We start from the raw sequence: 20,315 nt of genomic DNA on the forward strand, positions 1-20,315 counted from the left end.
ATCCCATCAAATGTAATCCATTACATTTAGTTCAGATTACCTTTCTTTAGGTCTTGTGATATCACTTGAAAAAACAGAAATTAGTTTCACCTCTGAAAAAAAATAACATACAGCTTCACCAATACAGATCAATTCAGTTTATTTAAGGCCAGACATTTGGTAGCAGAACAGTTTTCTGCCGCAAATAGATTATTTGTGAGTGTTCATTATTTTATTACATCACTGAAAGAATCACATTTTCGCAAATCACAACAGAAATAATCACTCACAGGAGTCCAATAGTGCTGAATTCTTTTATTTCACTTTTACAGATCTGACAATTTATTCCAAGTTTCTTAGTTTCTTAACGGTGAACACATTCACTAAGCACAGCTACCAGAAACTACAAACAGTCCAGTTTGTCAAATGTACACATGGGTCAGAGAGGGAACATTTGGTACCGGCTTCAGCATGTTCACACCAGTACCACAACAGCTGGGGTGATGATGTTTGTCTTTAACATTTTTTCTTTTATTTAAAATGGCACAATCAACCCTAGTGCTGATAAGAACAGTGGTAATTTATAATGTCTGGATCATATCACACAGCTTTCTCTTTAATGTAAAAACGCAGAGTGAGGGAATGACATTTTCTCCTGTTTGAGAGCCCAAGAGAAGCCCAGGGGAACAAGACGCTGCAGCTCTGCTCAACAACATCAACCAATGAATGAACATGTGTTTTCTTTTTATTCCTCCTCTGAAACTAGGCCAGCCTTCCCACTCTGCACTCTTAATACGTCTTGACCGAGTCTGAGAAGGCTGGTGAAATTCACAAGAGCGTGTCCTCTTACCCGTGGCTTGCACTGATTGATAGTTTTCATAAAGCAGCAAGAAAGAATAAAATCACTGTTTTAGAAAGTGAAGCGCCCGCTTGCACAGGGAATGTGGTGGAGGAAGCTTGATGGGCTACAGTTCATTAAAAAGGTGGTGGGAGTCAAAGGAAGAAAGGCTCTTAAAGGTGAAGTATTTCTTCATACACATCTATCATTTATCTGACTGCATTTTGACTGGTGGCTAAACAGTGCAACCCATCTGTGACACCAACTGTAGGACAAAAGGACGCCTTATCAAAATAAAAATGATCACTTTTAACAATTTATATTCATTTTACAGTGAGAAAAACACTATACAGACAGAACAAAACAATTCCACAATGTTGATCACATCATTCAGAGAGCAAATCATTCAGATAAGGCTTCATCCACAATGTGCAGCTAAAATCATGACACACTTCAATTTTAAACATTCATGTGGTTAATTCATTCCTTCAGTTACCATCTTTCTTGCTACAACCTGCCGATATGTTTACACAAACCATACTTTGAACTACCTATTAATCCAAACTATATAACAAAAAGGCAGACTGATAACATGTGGTCCCAATGAGAGCATACCGATATCAAATTAGTTTCAAATAGTGCAGCACAAATCAACTTACAACAACATACTAACTTACAATTTGTTTCCGTCTGTAGCTTGTTCCTGACAGAGTGAGAGTGGTGGCATTTCATGAGATACTTGGTAAACCATGGTAAAAAAAAAAAAGAAGTTATTTCTCAGCATATACTATATCTTCGCCAGGATGTTTTCCCGGCTCTCACTACTGCAAAACATTTAAATCTACTTCGCCTTCTTGGTTGGTTGGCTGCTCCAGAAGAATAATTTTTAGACTTAACATTTTATTTAAAAATCATTCTCTGTCCAGTTTTGGTGAACATTCCCACTCTCCTACATATCTAAGCACAAAAAAAAGACTATTCCCTCAAAGTAAAATATCTGTTTGAAAGGGTAAGGTCATCAGGCAAAAATAAGGTTCACATGAGGGCAAGAGGCAAATTTGGTTGACTGTTAATACTAATGGCACCACAGGACGTAAAGAAGCAAAAGTGCTAAATACGAGGCAGCGAGGACAAAGGTAATGCAAACAAAATACTTTTTGTAACGACATGGGCAGATTCCCTGACACTCATCCAACGACTCCCAACCACACTGAGGTTTCTTTGTACAAACCAAAAAAAAAACATAATTAAATTTCTGTTTATTTCTGGTAATGCTGGTAAAGCCAGGCCCATGCAGGTGAGTGGAGGGCAGCAGCAGTGGTGCATGCTGTTTTTATACCACGCTGTAGTCATACTGACTGGGAAAAGGGTGTGGTGCAATGTCGCCCTCAGACTTTGAAACAAAATACCAAATATGTTTGGATATCTGAACCAAGACAATCCGAGCGCCAAACAGAAAAGTCAAAAATATCTTACTATGCGAGAAACCCTAAACTTAACCCTGAGGTGCAGCTGAGAGCTCCAGATAATCTGTTGTTTTTGGTAATAAAAGCCCATGTTGTGCTTTCTTGGCCACTAAACAGGAAGGCATTAGGGAGGACATGAGAGGAATGACTCCACAAAGCTGCAGTTAGTGGGAATATAGCAAAAAAATAAAAGCTAGACAGAGCTTTGCCAAACTCTCCAAAAACCAACGTCAGAGAAACCCTCTCTGTCCACTCCGCTCAGTGATGCATGGCTTTATGATATACATAACTTTGACAAAATGACAATACTGAAATAAATTATTCCACATTGATAATAGTAAAACATTTTCAAAGCTCTGACTAGAGCTGTGATCAGAGAAGACAAGTGGAGAGAAGAAAGAAGCGTCAGGGGTGCAAAACGCCCCGATGATACAGCAGTAAGCACGAGTGTAATGTTGGAGTAAATATCTTTGTATCAGTGTTTGCTGTGACGCTCAGCTCTGGTCACAGCAGTAAACAGATTGTAGCAGGTTCAAACCCTTGGCAGAGTTTGGACCTCGCACCTCCTAAATCTCTACTCAGTTAAAACCCGTGCTACACTTCATCTGCCAGAATTGCAGGACAAACGTGAGTAAGTGACATCTCTAATTTAAGACGTGACCTAACAAATAATCAGCTGTACCGGCACTCCCTAAACAATACTACATCATTTACCTGATATTGACATAAATAGCCTACACAATGGAACTAAAACTGTCCTTACAAAGCTGTTCATCTTGGGAAGTGATGGTCCCATCCTTCATTTTGGACACGTTTTTCTGCAAAAAGAAAGCTTCTAAGCTAAAAAAGGGAGGGTTGGGACGGAGGTGAATGCAATAAATAAAATACATGATATATATTTTTAAATATTTATATATGTATAAATAATATAGTACAGACGATGAGATCTGTCTTGGCTTGACTGTGTTTAGAAAGTAAAACAACAACATCCAGAACAAAGCGTGGTCCGGGGGGGGGAAGGCTAACTTTAGCGCAGTATCACTCGCGTACTAAATAGAGACCCAACATATCGAGCTAGACAACAGCTTATTAAGTTAGTCCACTTTGTTCTCACCGTCCTTTTGAGCCTGCTCTCATGTTTCGGTATGTACATTCTCACTGGAGAACGAGACGATGACAGGAAGTACTATCTTATCGACTAGCTGAAACACAGAGGAGGGACAGCTGGGGTGACTGGGGTCAAGACCACTAAGACAGACCCATGTGTCGGTGGGGGGCGGGTACTGGAGGCATTGATCTGGCCCTGTGGCTTCTCTAAGAGGCAGGCGTTTATACAAGCGGTGGATGGATGATGGCGTTTTACAGCCAGATTTAAACCAGCGGCGGCGACTGTGCGTATGTGTGCGTTTTGTATGAGAGAAGGTGCACGTGAGTGTAGGCGTGCATGTGTACGTTCACAGGATGTAAGTATTGTACAGATGCATGTTGAAAGTTCAGCATGTGGAGTTTCATTTTGTATGTTGTGTGTGTTCAGGGATATCTTAAGAGAACTAGATAGCATGTTTCTCTGAGACGTTTCAATTCATTTTTTGGACATAACTGCCCAAATTGCTTTAACACAAATTCTAATTTTGGAAAGTTTGTGAAGCTCAGAATTATTATTTTTTTCTCTTGTGATGTGTTTGTGTTTTTAGGCCCACGAGTGTCATGTCACTTGCAGCTCCAACTTTGGCCACTACATCAAAATTGGTGCAGGGCTCAGAACCGTCCTGTGGGGCCTGGGTCTAGACACGGGTAAGGAACCCCAGGTTGAGTGAGCTGGGTATCTGGATGGTTTCCAGGGCGAGGGAGGAAGGGCTAAACGGGAAAGTAACTGGATAAATCATCTTTGTGTCCATCAGCAACTGGGGACTCTCACAACGGTCTCGCAAGCGAGTCTGAAGGGGGAAAAAATAAGCAAATGATATGGAAATACAGTTAAAATGCAGAAATCCGTCACAGTGAGCATCATTCCTGCTCTCTTTGTTTCCTATACTAATGCAGTTGTAAGAGCTGATTTATTTGAAAAGTAAACTTTTTTTAACTAATGTAACTTGGTAAAATGCTTGGAAACCTATGACTGTCTGGAAGGAAGAAGAGAACATAAAAGTAAAACATAAAACACTGATCTGTTGGTGGAGAATGGTGGTTAGAGTATTAAAAGTCTTAAGTTGAGCTATAAAAATTTGGAAGGTGTAACTTTTTCAAGTGCTGTTCATGCTCAAGGAGCATTCATGTCCTTTATGTTTATACTTCAGGTTAGGGGTGTGACGAGGTCTTGTGCCACAAGATCTCGCGATATTAAATCGTGACGATATTTCTCGTCAGGTACAAAGCTGTTTTGCGAGACTCTTGCACTTGACATTTTTCACATGCTGTCAAGCTTACGCAGTGAAATACAAATGTAAACAGCTGTGACGAGTGGTAACGTAGCTGGTAGAGTTTTGCAACATAAACATCTAAAAACTGAAGAGCAGCCCTGCTCTGTTCAGGACTGTGAGCTGCACTTTAACAGAGCTGCTGAAGTAAATGTGTGTGGATTTGTGGTGCGATTTCTGCCTAATCAAAAGTGTTTCAGTTATTTTCGGTTTCACATGCAACATGCAGTCCCAAACTGCGTCGGTTAAACGGTCTGAAGGGGATAACGTTACTTCCAGCGGATTAAGAACGTAATAAGGGCAGGTAGACTTCTCATTAAATGATGACATTCTCGTTATATTCTGCCTTTTCTCTGGACATGTCAGAGAACACAGATTTGTGGGACAGATTCTGAATGTGCAGAAAGTTTTGACCATGAGCAGAAAAGCTGCTGAAACACAGGAGCTACAGGAGAAAAGAATCATTACCTGCCTCCTTTTGTGTTTCTCTTTACATAAATAAAATCCACAAACTGGTGCAGAAAAATTCACAGTTCTGGTAAATAAAGTGTATAATTTTCATATAATTTAGCATTAAAGATTTCTTAAAAATAGTAAATTAGTAAAATCTCATCTCGACCTCGTGAACCTAATCTCGAATCGCATCTCGTCTCGTGGGTTAAGTGTCTCGTCACACCCCTACTTCAGGTACATAAACAAATAGTATGTCCAGGTAACGGTATTGAATTGATGCATCTGGAGTAAATTACCTGTATGGTTCGTATGAATGCAACAGACACTCTCTCCTCAAACTCATTTACTGGAGTGTAGAGGTTCAGGACCTTCACGATCTGAAAGAGACATAACACAGAAAGGTTATTCTAACAAAACACGCATTTTATCTACAGTGGCTCGGTATCTTAGCTTTTAGATTACTGGTGTTCAGACAGATGACATAGAAAGCTGGATGGTTTACCTGAGCGGTGGTGAGGGCCTGGCACATGGAGCAGATGGCCTCGGCATCCTCGTCTGTCTTTTTCTTCACCTGCAGCAGCTGAGCAGCCTGGATCAGGGGCTCCAGAGTCTCCTTCGCTCCGCATGTCATCAGACCTTTGTCTCTGAGCCACTCCTCCAGCTGACTCACATTGTACCTGCACGAAGACACACATCGTAAGTGTTCACAACAAAAAACGGGGGGTAACAATATACATCAAGCAAACCAGGCACACTCTGGAGCTCCCCTCTGAGCAGCGACGTCTCCTACCTGATCTGCATGCCTTTGCTCCAGGAGCACATGTCCTTGCGTAGCAGCAGGTTGTTGAGGGTGACGGCGCCGATTATATAGAACTGCTGCTTCACCACCTGCTTGATGAGCTCGGGGTCGGTGCCGTGCTGGCACATGGTGGAGTGGAAGGCGCTGAGCTGCCGCAGGATGGAGTCCAGCGTGTAGGTGCCTTCATCAGCGATGCTAGATGTCCGCTTACGGAGACCTGTAGGCTTCACCCCCGACACGCCCTGGATGGTCTCGTGTTCCAGCATGCCAGAGACTGCAGGGTACACACACTTAGTCAGCTCTTGTGCATGCTCATAAGAAAATACATTATCATTACCGTCGATACTACAGAAGCATTTGCTTGTATGGGCACACATATACTTAGACATGAACAAGGACGAACCTATCATGGGCTGGAGGATGTTCTCCATGCATTTGATCAGCTGCTGGTAGATCTGGATGGCCAGGTCACTGATCACCTGTCTGTATTCTGCCAGGTCAAAGTTGGACAGTGTGTGTTCATTCTGCTTTGGTGTGTTGTGCTTCATGAAGGCCTGGGACACACAGACACACGCAGACACAGGTTCAAACATGTAAAGATTTTGTCAGTCTTTATCCCCAACAATTCAATTAAAAAGACTACTCTATTCCAGCGGTGCATAAACAGTGGCATGTCTGGAATAATGACAATTTAACACAAAAAACAATGACGACTAAACTGACAAGAATCCAATGAACCCCGTTTAAGAATGTGTGCATATCAGAGTGAGACAGTTTCAAGGTTTGTGTGCCAGCGTGTCAGTCTCACCTCGTCTCCGCTGTACTGTTTCAGACAGTGTAAGAAGCGGCAGGTGTTCGCCAGCCAGAAGGAGACCGTCTCAAAGTCATCCCCTCGTTTCTGTCAGGAAGAGAAAGAACAAACTGGAGTCAGTAAACCAGCCGGTAATAGTCGTAATGTACCTCTGTCAGACCCTCTCCAACTCAATCATCCTGCAAGCGGCTGGTTTTTGCATTTTTTCCCCTAGCGTCGCCGCCTCACACTGAACGCACACACTTACCTTCAGGATCTTCTTAATACTGTTGATGGATGAGGTGAGCAGAGTGCGGACCTTCTGGTCGTCGTTGACATAGTCCGCGTGTCTCAGACACATGAACAGGATGTAGGCAGGCAGACCTGGGATCAGATTCACGGCTACACCACGAGGTTTCAGTTCTGGAGAGAGAGGGATGAGTTCAGACTGAGGAGTACATTAGAGTCTGCTGTCATACAAACCTTAACTTTCTATAGATGCTTTTTAGATTTCAGGCAGTAGAAACTGTGAATGAAGCCTTCATATTTTACACCGCGCTGGAGACTTTGTGGATTTCCCTCAATTTGAACTTTTGAGAAATGGGCATCAGAAGTTATATGTGAAGTTACTTTAAAAAGTGGAACTGTTTCAAGTGGTTTGTTAAACCATAAAAGGGCCCTAAAAGGTCCACAAATAACCTCTTTAAAGTATATAGAATTTTGATTAACTATTTTTATCAAATTTTCCACCTGTTGTATATAATTATATTGTTAAATAATTAGTTCTTACCCAGGATGAGGTTCTTGACCAGTTTGAGCTCATCCTCCTTCTTGTACTCCAGCATCCCTTGGAAATCTTTCTCTCTGCGGGGAATGTTGACGGGGTGAATCGGCTCGTCCACCATCTGTCCAGGTGACGTCTGGCCCTCGGTTTGACCTGCTGAGAGACACATGCGACATGACAGTCAGGCCAATACTGTAGCCCTCAAACACACATATATACAGATTCTCAAGCCTTTGCTGACTGATGTTTTCTCCCGTACCTCCCATCTCGCCAATTCTCTTGGAGTAAACCTTCAGCTGCTTCTTGAGCTTGCGGATGGTTCGGTCCTGCTTCTCCAGCTGCTCCATTAGATCCTGAAACCGGCCCGAGGGATGGAGCGAAGGACAGAGAAAAGAGAAAAAATTGTGAGCCTCTGACTTCCCAGATTGCTGTTGCCCTCCAGTGGTGAAAAGGAACACCTTTGTAAATCACTTGCTTGCACAGGCCAAAACGTGAGTCTTAGAAACAAAGAAACTAACAAACAGGAGGGGTTAAATCAACATGAGAGCTGCTGTGCTGATTGTTACAGGACTCGCTGGCTGTTAGAAAAGAGAAAAAGGTGGCGAGCTGCTCCGCTGCGAGTTAGAAGACGCTGCTGTGGAGAGTTAGAGAGACACCTGGCGCCATTTCATTCAAAACACACAACCGCAGTTAGTTCGAACACATGCAGACACACACGTGCATGCACACATACACTCTGTCGCTACATACAACCATCCGTCGTAAAATGATGACTCGAGCCTCCCTGGACGCTGTGGGGTCATCAGCCATGAGTTCCTGTCAGGTGACACCAGCCGCACAAAGTGTGAGTGTGCGTGACACAGTGCTAAAGTGTCTGTTTCACTTTTTGTATGTGTGTGTGTTTGTGCACATCACACATCACTGATGTGCATCTGTAGGTCAGAATCATATGGTAGTTTTTCATTGTTGTTTAAAAAGCACCTAAACACTGGAGCGATTTATCACCATTCTTTGGTAGAAATGCTTCCCTTAAACCTGAAATCACTAATGTTTGTGTAATATATTTTTCTTATTTGCCATCTGCATATAAGATGGCAGGTCACTGTCAATGCTGGTTAAGTAATACATTAAAGTTATTTTGTTGATTGTTGACTTTTCCCTCTGTTAAACAGCTCAATATAAACAACAACAATGTGTGATGAAGCAACAAGTGTCACTTTCTATGAATCTCTGCTGCAAATGGAAGGCAATAAAAGTGTAACAGATTTCACCTTCAAAGAATTAGTTCAACATTTTGGTTTGTTTCCTCATCTATTCAGTCTTTATCCTAGCTAAAGCACACCAGCTGCTGCTGGCTGCAGCTTCATATTTAGCGTAACATTACAGACAATGGAGTGCTCACTTAAGTCTCCTCCACAGATTATTTCCCAAAATGTCAAACTACTATGTTAAATGAGTAACGGATTCGCCCACCCACCTCCCTAAAAAGATCTGATAGTAGTGAAGGGACAGAGACACAAAACAGAACAAACAGTGCAGTGTGCTAGAATAAGGCTCAAATCACATTTAATGCATGTGAATACAAAATTTAAGTTGGAAAAAATGCTCTCAAATCAAATAATATACACTGGCTCACTGGTAAACATTCAGCTGATTTCTACTTATATAGCTAGTTACCTTGATTCTGTTATTGTTGTTATATTCACTTTTTAGTCTTTGCAATATGCCTTTTAAATAAGCTGAAGGTGAAGATACTACTCTTCTTCAGCCTGTGTGTATGTAAGTGTGTGTTGCAGCGTACCAGGTTCTCGTTGGTGAGCCGGGTGATCTCATGTTGCAGGCTGGCTTCGATTCGGGCTTCTGGAGGCAGCTGGAGATTTTGGGCCAAGAGCTGCTGCTGACGGTTGTTCTCCTCCTTGACATTCTGCAGCTCGCCGCGCAATGCCTCCACCTCATTATCGTAACTTCTCCGCTGAGTCTGCAGCTGGTGCTCCAGTAACCTGGGGTGGGGATAGGGGGGTGGGGAGAGAGATGAGACCAGAGGGGGAAGAAGAAGAGGAGGAGTAGCAGCGTGTAGAAGACAAAACAAGAATGGGGGGGATAGATGGGAGATGAAGTGATGAGGGAAAAGGTGGGGCAGGTGAGAGGATGGTGATGGAAGACAGGAACAAGATGGCATTAGGCCAATGAGGAGGAAGAGGAAAGGTTTGCAGTGTGAGGAAGAAAGAACAGGGAATAACAAGAGAAAGGGCATGAATAGGAGAAAGAGAAGAACAGAAATCAGCATTATAGTGTGAGTGAAAGAATATAAAACAGTGAGAGAACGACAAGAGTTTCCACCACAGTGTGGTGACGCAGGACAGCAGCATGCTGTGCAGACACTACCAGCAGCTCACCGGCCCAACACTGAGGTCAGAGGTCAGGCTCAGCAACGGAGCAGGTAGAGATGATAGAGTAGTGGTCGACCGATTTGGGTTTTTCAATTGCTGATGCCGATATTTAGAGAGCAGGGCGGCCGATGCCTGTTATATAATGCTGATATCAAAACAAAGAAAAGTATTGTATAATTCCATTATTCCACCAGTACAATCTAACAGCCGATAATGTGTTATTGATTAATGAAATAGAAAAATACACTGTGTTATGCTGTAGATTTCAGTACGTGACTGCTTTTTTAGGGAGAGAGGGGTACAGTTTGTCAGAAGTGACGTCATTCAACTGCTTTATTCTCTGCAGTATAACAATATATATTTAACACTAGCCAGTAATGGTTTTAGATTATATCTGCTGTCATTTAGTATAATACATATCGTAAGTGCAGGTATCAGCCAATGCTGATTATCTCACAATGCCAGATTTCGGTCGATCGATAAATAGGTCTATCACTATGACAGAGGTACAGTTTCGTTTTTCAGGGAGAAGTTGGACCTACTACCCAAACTGTTCATGGATCTCTTCACACTAGTTTAGTAACTTTAAATGGCTAACTCTAAATTCTCCAGAAAAAAATAGTTTCTTCTCTCCGTGAGGGAGAAGAGTGTTTGTGAACAATTCTTAGGGTTTTGTTTGAACAAACAAGTGTTTCTCACTTTGTTTACATCAGTAAGTACACTGTTAGGGATGAAACAACACTAATCAGCTGGCAAATCCAATCCAACATCAGAAGAGAAAACACATTATAGCATAAAGGCATAACAGAAGCATGAAGCTCTACTATTTAATACTATATCATTATGAGAAAGTAAAACAAGGTTAGTCTGCTGCCCTATGTTATAAATAAAACTTGTATAAATTACTATATATTATGCGACATCTGTAGGGGATTAGACCAATTTTTATAGAATTGTTTTATAGCAAACAACTCTTACAGGGCTGTGTGGGAAGAGAGTGTGACTAAAACTACTGGCAAAAACTTCTGCTGTGCCAAAGATATTGATAGTAACTAAGCGGACTACATGATACGCCAACTCTAACACAACATCAAACATATTTACTGTTGACCCGGGTGGGGGCCAATCTAATGAGCCCTGGAGCCACATTCATAAAACATAAAGTAAGCTTAGGCTGTTAAGGAGAAAACAAAGGCTGTGTCAGTCCTACTTTTACTTAACATTTGTATGTTTGTGGTTAATTTTTGGAACTAAAACCAGCTCATAACTTTGTAAAAGGTTCTGATTAGATGTCCTAAAACTTTCCAGCTGGACAAAATAAACGTAAAGATGTTGATAAAGCATGAGAGAGGAAAGAGGTTAATGAAAAAAACTAAAAAACGAAAACAAACAACAGCACACATCCTTTCTTGAGAAAGAGGCAAACGTATCATGCTCAAAAATCATACTTGTGTTTAAAACACAGTTACACCTGATGGTTTCCTTTAAGCCCTGATTAACCAGCCAGAGCTCTCCGTCCTCATTCAGCTTATGGAAGTCTGGAGTGGCAGATCTGACCGACACACAACACAAAGGAACATGAACAACACAGTGACAAAAAGAAAAAATGAGGGATGGTGGGGGCGGGGAAGGGAGAGGTGTGCAAGACAACAAGAATATGCCTCATCTAAGGTGTCTGCATGTGCGCATGACTGTCCTTTATTCACGGACTGTAGTAGATTTTATCTGGAGTTAGAGTTGTACTGAATGTGTACTGTCTATGTGTACCCTGCTGTGTACTAAATATTCTAAACTGTACATGTCAGTGTGTGAATAAAGATCACAAAGGGAACAACAACAACAGGGATAAAGGCAGTGATGCACAGTGCAACTTTTTGGGCAACTGATGGGTAACAATGTTTCCCTCAACAGTGTTACTTTAATTGTATTGGGAAAACACTGTTGCATAGAAGCAAACATCCACTCCAATTTCAAGTGTATATCAAATGTGTGTTCACTTTGATATTGTGATGATGTCATTCTAGGGTCAATGAGATGAGCAAACTGGCTACAGAAGGAAAATGGAGCAAACAACTGTGAGAACATGATGCATGATGGTTGTTCTTCAAAGTGTGCTGTGCATCTCCGCTTTAATAAATAAAAGAAACATGTTGACTTTATGCGGGATTTATGCCAAACTCATTCCATAAAGCTGAGACAGGAGGCCTCCTACAACAGCATCAAACCCATCACTGCTGAATAGTCAGTGTGTGAGGATCTAAGTGTTAATAAAAGTTAAACTACAACCGAACATGATGATTAAACTTTTAACAGAGACGTTTTTCATGCTTTCATGCTGCACATTTTGCAAATACTGCAATGTAAATAGGGAGTTTGCAGCATCTCCAAAACCAGAACAGAGAAGACAACAAAAACACCCTTGTATCTTTGTTTTGATGGAAAACAGAAACTATTTTGAGGCACCTTCAGTTTCTTGTTCATGCTTAATACTCCATGCAGACCTATAAATCCTAAAACCGGACTCCAGAGCCAAACACACATTCCTTGACTTCAAATACTGGTAAACATAGTACGTTAGAACGTAAGTAAGACCTAAATTGTAGCTAGAGCTGCGACATTATTTGACATGCGGTTAGAAAACGTCACGCAAAGCTACCAAAGCTTTCATCAGCACTACAACGTAACAGTCGTAAGAGTCAGCGGTTTCAGCTTCAGTAATATGTAATATCTTCAACCCTGTTTGGCATCAGCGTGGCCATGCATGCTCTGTTCCACGATGCATAGGCCACGTCTCATTGGTTACCTCAGCCTACTCAGGAGGTCACTGACTTCCAACGGCTTACGCATGAACCTAGGAGATCTGCACAGGACAAGGCAGCGTTCACAAACAAGACCTTGGTAAGATACAACATTTGGACAGAAGACAGATGATGGAGTGAGGGCTCGGAGTGAATTCAACACAGATGAATGTGAAGACATGGAGACTGGGAGGAGTACTGGCTGCAACAAAGTACCTGTTGGTGTCTTTGAGGCCTATGCATGCTTGCTTGAGTTCATCTGCGTCCTTCAGTTTGGACACATCCCCAACATAGACGGACGGCTCGGTCATGGTCTCCTAGAAAAAACGTAAACAAAGAGAAAGAGTAGCACCACGTTTAGCATGATGAACCACATCATCACCACAGCTGTGAAGATTTACACACAGTGTATGAATGAAGACAAGTCGGTCAATGGTTTCATGAATGCGAGTCGACACTGCTGCAGCATGTGTGTTGTTGACTCCCTGCCAGCATCAGTGTAGCTGCTGGCTACGACTGTTTTTTTCCTCTGAGTCACCAGATAATTGGAGCTTCGGCCCAAACAGCGACAGCCATCTATCTACGGGTCAATGTCACTTCACAGCAGTGAGCCTTTTACTCTTGCTTTCAAAAGAGAGACCCTGACAGCGCAGACAGCCGAGCATCAGCTGACAAGAAACCGGTGGTGTTTGAGCAGGGTTCCTGTAACCGCTGTGTTACGCTTTGATATGAAGACAAGACTCCCTTTCTTAGCATGAATGAGCGACACTGGGAGCCAGAATATCTGTACAACTGTGTAGCTACAGTACGATGCAGCAGACAAACTGTCACACAGTTGATTTCAACAGCAATATAAATAATGCAACACCTACGTTAACTATATAAGTACAGACACGAACCACCAGTGTAAAACACTGTGAAGTCAGACCCTTTGGAGTTCAAGCAGTGCTTATGAGTTGCACCATTAATTAAATTGTGTGCAGTCAATTGTATTTGAGTTTTGTTTTTTTTTTAAATGAGGGGTGTCCTTTTTTTTGAGTTACTGTCATTTCATGTGTTAACAGAAATCTACAATCTGCAATTTCAAATTCAGCTCACAGAAGGTTTGCGGTAACATCCATCCTTGGGGTCTGAATGTATTACAGTGCTTACAAGGACATATGCAAAATGTCTGCTGTAAAACGTCCACTGAAGAGAAATCTAAGGGACTTTTTTTATAAATGCATTTACCCACCCAGACAAGGGACGAGACAGATGAGACAATCAAACCACAGCATGGAGATGACTGAGTCTGTATGTAAAGTCTCTTACAGGAAGAATGCTGAACTTGCGCTAGTGCAACAGATCAACTGATGTGTTCCAGCTGCTAATAATGAATTTCCATGCTTGAATAATGTGGCTCTATAAATTTGCTCTCACACTGTTATACATCATTAATTTAATGTTCAGAGGCATCCCAGGAGTTTCACAGTCAAATTTAATTCTTCATTGTAACCTCAATCGGCTCAATCTGTTTGTTTCAGTCCTAAAATTGAGTTAGCAATTTCCCTCATTTCTTAGACATCCGGAGTTAACATGTTTCATTCAGCTTGTGGAGGTGGAAAAAGCAATATTGGTGGAGACAGAAGACGATGAAGTACAAAAAGTGTAAGGCCTCTTATTTATAATCATACTTAAAAGTACCTTAATTTTGAGGTACTGAAAGTAAAACTACATTGACAGCTATTTTTGAGTAGCTGCAAGTGAAAAACAAAAAACTTCCACCACCAAACCTCCAGAAATACCTCATCCACGGCTGTTTTTACATTTTAATATAAGGGGTACATGTAAATTCAACAAATTTCCTTGCAGTGGAGGTAAAAGTTGAAAAAGGATAGTCCTCCTGCTTACTATCACTGAGATCACAGATTTCTTACCCAAGGAGGTTTTACATAAGGCGACACACGGTGCAACAAAAAGTGTTAAAAACTCATGCATGGTGCTTTAACTGTACCTTCTCATCCTGTGGAAAAGCATGGGTGGAGGAGAGAAGGTGGAGACAGGAGAGTTAGACACACTGAGGGTACAGTGAAAACATTAGCTACATACAGTGTGAACAATAATGTGATTTAATGATGATATTGACCCAAAATCAACAACTAGAGCAATTGGTGGAGCAACAAATGTATCAAGTAATTCATCACTTGACACAAATGAAACTGATTTTTAATACTGTTTAAAAGACTCAGTTTTCACACCTCTTTTTAGGATCACTGGCAAAATGTGATCAATGTGGTATTTAGACCAAGCGAGATGTTGGCCTGATCCCTTTGTTACTTTTTTGGATATTGTGTAAACAAATAGACAAACGGAGAAGCAGACATGGATGAAAACACAACACAAATGTATAAAGGTGGATGGATACAAGCAATCAGGGTACCATCAACTTAAATCTAGCTTCAGTTTATGAAAGAACAACAGCACCACGTGACCACAGTGGACAAATGTTGAATTACATGTGGAGTTACCTTGTGGTGCATGGCTTCCTTCTGGCTGACCAGCTGGGAGCGCAGGATCAGCACCTCCTCCTTGCGGACGTCCAGCTCCTCACAGGAAGCGTTGAGCTGCTCCAGGAGCACCTTGTAAGCTGGGGAACCCGGGGCCCCCGCACCTGCAGCTGCGTTACCCAGCAGGCTTTGCCTCATCTCTGCCAGGTTATGCTTCAGCTTCTTGTTCTCTGACTCCAGCTCCTGACGCTGGGAAGTGAGAAGATTCAGTATCGGGGGGGTTGAGTCACAATGACAAGCTGCAAATGAGGCTTTCTGAAACTATGGCATGAATTACTTTAATTTTTTTAGAAATAAGTTTTCTGGCTTTGGACCAAGTCAATGTCACTTACCTTCAGGGACTCATACTCCAGCTCTGCCCCACGAGCCTTTTTAAACTCTGCGTCATCCTGAAACAAGGAGAAAAACATGGTGATGAAAAGGTGTTTCGGACTGGGACAAAGTTCGTAATACATGATGCAAAAAAGTTTGAAATAGTTTGACATAGACAAAAATAACAGAAGAAGAACAGGGTCTGATTTAATTACAGCTGAAAAATGTTGATAATTCAGCCAAACTGAAGAATATCTATTTTCCTCTGTTAACTTATATATTAACTATGAAGCTCTTTAAACATGTGCATAATGATTATATTTTATCAAAATAGTCATGAAAAGTCATTTATTGTACTTATACTGGGTCGTTACAAACTTCCGCAAGTAGATTATGCTACTAGAAAGCTTTCCCAATCCATGTATTGCTGAATGTTTACAATCCTTGGGTTAACACAATAGAATGAGGCTCATAAAATTAAGTGTTGTATTATTAGTTGATAAAGTGAGCTATTTCAGAGCCCAGTGTGGGTGGCAGTACCCTGGCTCTAGCCCGCTGGAACTGATCCTCTTTGTTTTCTAGTTCGTTGCGCAGCGACTGCTTTTCTTGCTCCAGTTCTGTGAGACGTTTCTGCAGCTTGAGGGTCAGCGAGGTGTCCATTCCTCGGGTCACATCCTGCATGACAGAGATATGTTAGGACAGAGCATACGCCCCATGAAAAGTATGAAGTATATAAGAGTTTCCCTCTTATTTAAAGACTGTACTTAAATGCCAACATTCTTACTTCGGCGGCACGGGAACCTTCTTCCAATTCGGCGTACTCTGAGTTGTAGGTGTACTCTGATTCGTTGCTGCTGTGGGTGGAATCTGTTCTCCTGTGGCCAGGCTTGGAGACGTTCTACAGAGGAGAGAGAAAATAAGCCTTTTTAAAAAAAATGGTAGGTCTCCAAGCTGCAAGTGTTGAAACCATTTGCTTTCTGCTGTTGTGTTCAAGCGGTGAGAAACACTGAACAATGAATCAAATACATTTGTTGTCTTTGTGTTTTCAGAATTTTAACAAGTTGAGTAGCACTAAAATGACATCTTCTGATTGTGCTCATAAATAAGTGAAACCTCTCCCAAGTAGTGACTGGGTGTGTGTGCATGTGTCCCTCACCGAAGAAGCCATCACCTCCTTCAGGTCGTCGTATTTCTCCTCGAGGCGAAGGTGTTCTGTCAGGAGATTCTGGTAGCGAGATCGCTCCTCGTTCAGATCCGTCTCCAGCTGCTGAGTCTCCTGTGCGATCGAACGGGCCATTTTCTCTGACGGGACAAAACATAAAGAAGGAGGAGTTCAAATAAAAAATAAAAAGAAACACACTGTATGGTTTAGGAGACAAAGGTTTCTGCATGACTAGGTGGGTGTGTTGCAGTAAGTCAATATGATTTATGCAGGGATACCTGTCATCTGCTGACTCTGTTCCTGAATCAACCTGTTCAAGTTGTCCTTGTCTTGCTTCAGCGAACCATTCTCTTCCTTCAGCTCCGAGACCATCTACACACACACACAAACAAATAATGCTTAAATCACATCTTGTGTAAAGCAGGTGATGTGAGTCCACTGTACACAACTAAATGTGATGGATTAATTTATGTAGTGGTCACCTAGCATGTTACTGTAACTCTCAAAAGATGCCCAAAACAAGTGCTTCTCATTTAGAAAAACCTCCTGGGTTATTTGAAGACAAAAGAAAACAAAACACTAGACAAGAAGACTGAAAGAACACAATCACGGACACACAGTTCAGTGACATTAGCACACTACTCTATCTCCTGTGCTCACCTGCCTCAGGGCAACACTGCCCTCTGAGCCCACCACGTGCCCATATCCCCTTGGTTCGCTCTGGCTCCTAAATTGAGGAAAAACGTTTTTCCTCTGATGCCAATATGCATATTTATGCAAAAACTATATTTTGTCATATATATATTTCCAGGAAACTATGGGAGACTGTACTCATTAGGAGGAATTTCTACTGTACTGAAGTTTTAAACTAGTAATAGGAAGCAACCGTCTCACTAAAAATGGAAATCTAAGTGGAGGGGAAAAGACAGGATGTTTTAAGGAGGTTCAAAAAAGTGAATTTCCTTGAAATTCGAAACCTCCAAATGGTTCAAATATGCAACCAACATCTAAGGAAACATTTCCGATATACAACCAAGAATAAGGAAGGAGAGAAAAACACATACAGTAGTACAGGAGACAGATAGAGGGACATGGAGGATCAGGACAAGTACAGGTATATGGAGGGATGCGGATCCTGTCTTACTTTCTCCATTTCGTTCCTGTAGGTTTGCGCCCAGTCCTCGATGGTCTTCTTCTCCTTCTGCGTGGTACTCAACTCCTTCCTCAGCCTCTCCAGCTCCTCCAGCAGCGAGGCCACCTGGTTGGTTTTGTTCTTGGCCTCCTCCTCCACTCCGCGCAGCCGGCTCAGGTCGCTACGCAGCCGCTCGCTCTCTGCCGTGTAGGAACTCTCCAGACCAGCTAGCCTCTCGTTGATCGCCCGATTGTCCTTGGTCTGGAGACATGGGACAGATCGTAAAACAGGGAAATCAAACACCAAAATGACAAAAATGGGTGTGGGGGGTGGGGGCTACTCACCTGCTCGTCGATTTTCCTCTGCAGCTGCATGATCTTGTTCTCCATGCCTTTGTTGAGCTTCTTGAAGTGCTCCACTGAGCGAGCCTCGATCTTCAGCTTCTTCAGCTCGCGCCTGGCCCTCATCCTGCGGATGCAGCACTGCAGGTAGACGATTGAGACGAGGCAGCGCTTGTACCAGCACCGAGCCAGCCAGCCACGAACGCGCTTCTGAATGATCACCGCCTTGTGCTCCCGCAGTAACTACAGACAAGACACAGTAAGGAGAAGTCAAACATTCCTTTTTCAAACGTTTCCACTTGTTCTAAGTGAAATTTTTCTTGTTACAGGCTTTTTGTAGATGTGAGGGTCAGTAAGATACAACAGGTCAATAACCGCAACGTAAGTAAACAAAACCCCCGAAATCAGTTGATCAGATGATTTTGTCTTGTACTGGTTGGGATGAAAATGTTTTGCAGTGTTTTGTGATGTGTGTCTTACCGCCTGGTACTTCTGCCGGGCCATGTAAGCTCTGAGGATCGTCTGCATGACCAGAGCAGCTGCCTGCTTCTGTCTGTAGCGTTTCCTCTCCACGTACATCCTCTGGTACTTCTGGATGATGGTGGCCGCCTGAGTGCGACGCATGAACTTGGCCAGGCTAAGGACAGCAGAGATACACTCATCTCAACTAACACTTATTTAGAATTTTAGTATTACTTCAGACTTTAGGTATTTCAGCCGTTGACTTATTTAAATGAAGAAGGAGACAAATGTCTTTGCATGTTACTATTAGATTCAACTGACTCACCAGCGAGCCTGGTATCCTCTGGTGAACCTCTGGATGGTGATGGCAGCGCTGCGCATGCGCAGATACTTCTTACGAACCAGCCAGCAGCGGATGGTTTTCTGGATACGAATGCAGGCAGCACGCAACTTGTCAGCCCTCAACTTCTCCAGGTAGGCAACCTGGCCGGCCCTGAAGAAGATCTTGGTCTTACCAAACTGGTATTTATCCTGGTCCTGAAGGAAGACATGAGATGAGATCAGGGGTAGAACCACGATTAGATGGACAAAAAGAGCATAAAGAAAATACAAAGCCAAACTTTTGATCCATTTCAGTGCCTGTTTAAAAAGTAAAACGGCAGTTTGTCTGACCTGCACTAGTTTCTCCAGGACGTTCCTGCAGGTCAACTTCTTGTCAGGTAACACATCCTTCTGTTTCATCAACACTCTATAACGGCTGAAAAACTCCTGGTAGGTCCATCTGAGACACACACACAGACAAAAAGAGTCATAGACATACAATGACCTAAACATTTTCTTTCTGACTGTTTTGTTGAGTCAAGTTATTTTTAACCAAAGTAAAATTGCAAAGAGATTAACAGCTTGCAGAGAAAACAAGCTGAGAACTATCAAACAACTCTGTACATGTTTTGTTTTTGTTCATGTAAAGTGACCCACACTGCCTGACAGTGAAATCAACAACTTAACAACTTTATAGTCCCTTTAATAACATTTTATGATATTCCAAAACGAAAAAAAAATACGTTAAGGAGTCAAATAAAAAAAACTGGACAAATTATTAAAACCAATGCAGGAGGCCAAAAAGAAACTCTGCATGGAGAAAGCTAATAAATTGGGTGATTGTAGTAAATGAAACTGTCTTGTTCCACTAGATCAGATCAATCCTACACCGAGCTGACAAGCTGCAATGCTGTAAGGTCCATACATTCATCATATTCAGACACTCGCAGGGTACATCTGCATTTGCCTTGTGCATTGTCACATTCACAAGGATACATAAACATTGGTGAGAGTTTGAGAATCAGCAGCAGTGTTGCAGGGATGCATCAGTACCTGGATGGGAAACCTGCAGCAGAGATGCGGATGGTTTCCAGGACACCACAGGCTCTGAGCTGCTGCACCGCACGTTTGGGATCAAACCTGACAACAACAAATAACCACAGTCAATATAGCCACCAAGAACTATGGCTGAGCTAAGTTTTGGGTTCGAGCACAGTGTATAATTTATTAACAAGTCAGGAAACTCACAAATGAGAATATGTATAGAGCACAGAGAAAACTATTTACTTGAAAACATAACGAGGAGTTATTCCTAAAAGAAGAGA

The 20,315-nt window shown here is 42.2% G+C and overlaps 1 protein-coding gene across 7 annotated transcripts in view; it reads right to left on the reverse strand.

The window, feature by feature from the left end:
- Positions 1–279: 279 nt before the first annotated feature.
- Positions 280–20,315, reverse strand: part of myo5aa (myosin VAa) — a 52,652-nt gene continuing 32,616 nt past the window's right edge. For 2 of the 7 annotated variants that reach the window (XM_046033607.1, XM_046033606.1), the window contains exons 18-42: positions 20,044–20,130; positions 19,342–19,450; positions 18,995–19,206; positions 18,688–18,844; positions 18,211–18,450; positions 17,879–18,127; positions 17,013–17,106; positions 16,729–16,874; positions 16,357–16,470; positions 16,113–16,247; positions 15,593–15,649; positions 15,222–15,449; positions 14,708–14,716; positions 12,931–13,031; positions 9,328–9,526; positions 8,277–8,342; positions 7,786–7,879; positions 7,533–7,682; positions 7,011–7,165; positions 6,761–6,850; positions 6,356–6,506; positions 5,944–6,226; positions 5,656–5,830; positions 5,450–5,530; positions 280–4,220 (exon numbers count right to left, since the gene is read on the reverse strand). In XM_046033607.1, the coding sequence (XP_045889563.1) occupies positions 4,068–4,220; positions 5,450–5,530; positions 5,656–5,830; positions 5,944–6,226; positions 6,356–6,506; positions 6,761–6,850; positions 7,011–7,165; positions 7,533–7,682; positions 7,786–7,879; positions 8,277–8,342; positions 9,328–9,526; positions 12,931–13,031; positions 14,708–14,716; positions 15,222–15,449; positions 15,593–15,649; positions 16,113–16,247; positions 16,357–16,470; positions 16,729–16,874; positions 17,013–17,106; positions 17,879–18,127; positions 18,211–18,450; positions 18,688–18,844; positions 18,995–19,206; positions 19,342–19,450; positions 20,044–20,130 (3,535 nt within the window). In that variant the 3' untranslated portion in view covers positions 280–4,067. Of the gene's footprint in view, positions 4,221–5,449; positions 5,531–5,655; positions 5,831–5,943; positions 6,227–6,355; positions 6,507–6,760; positions 6,851–7,010; positions 7,166–7,532; positions 7,683–7,785; positions 7,880–8,276; positions 8,343–9,327; positions 9,527–11,387; positions 11,469–12,930; positions 13,032–14,707; positions 14,717–15,221; positions 15,450–15,592; positions 15,650–16,112; positions 16,248–16,356; positions 16,471–16,728; positions 16,875–17,012; positions 17,107–17,878; positions 18,128–18,210; positions 18,451–18,687; positions 18,845–18,994; positions 19,207–19,341; positions 19,451–20,043; positions 20,131–20,315 lie in introns of all 7 variants that reach the window. The other 5 variants (XM_046033611.1, XM_046033610.1, XM_046033609.1 and 2 more) reach the window with 3 other exon arrangements.

The sequence above is a fragment of the Micropterus dolomieu genome, linkage group LG20, assembly GCF_021292245.1.
Source record: "Micropterus dolomieu isolate WLL.071019.BEF.003 ecotype Adirondacks linkage group LG20, ASM2129224v1, whole genome shotgun sequence".
Classification (NCBI taxonomy): domain Eukaryota; kingdom Metazoa; phylum Chordata; class Actinopteri; order Centrarchiformes; family Centrarchidae; genus Micropterus; species Micropterus dolomieu.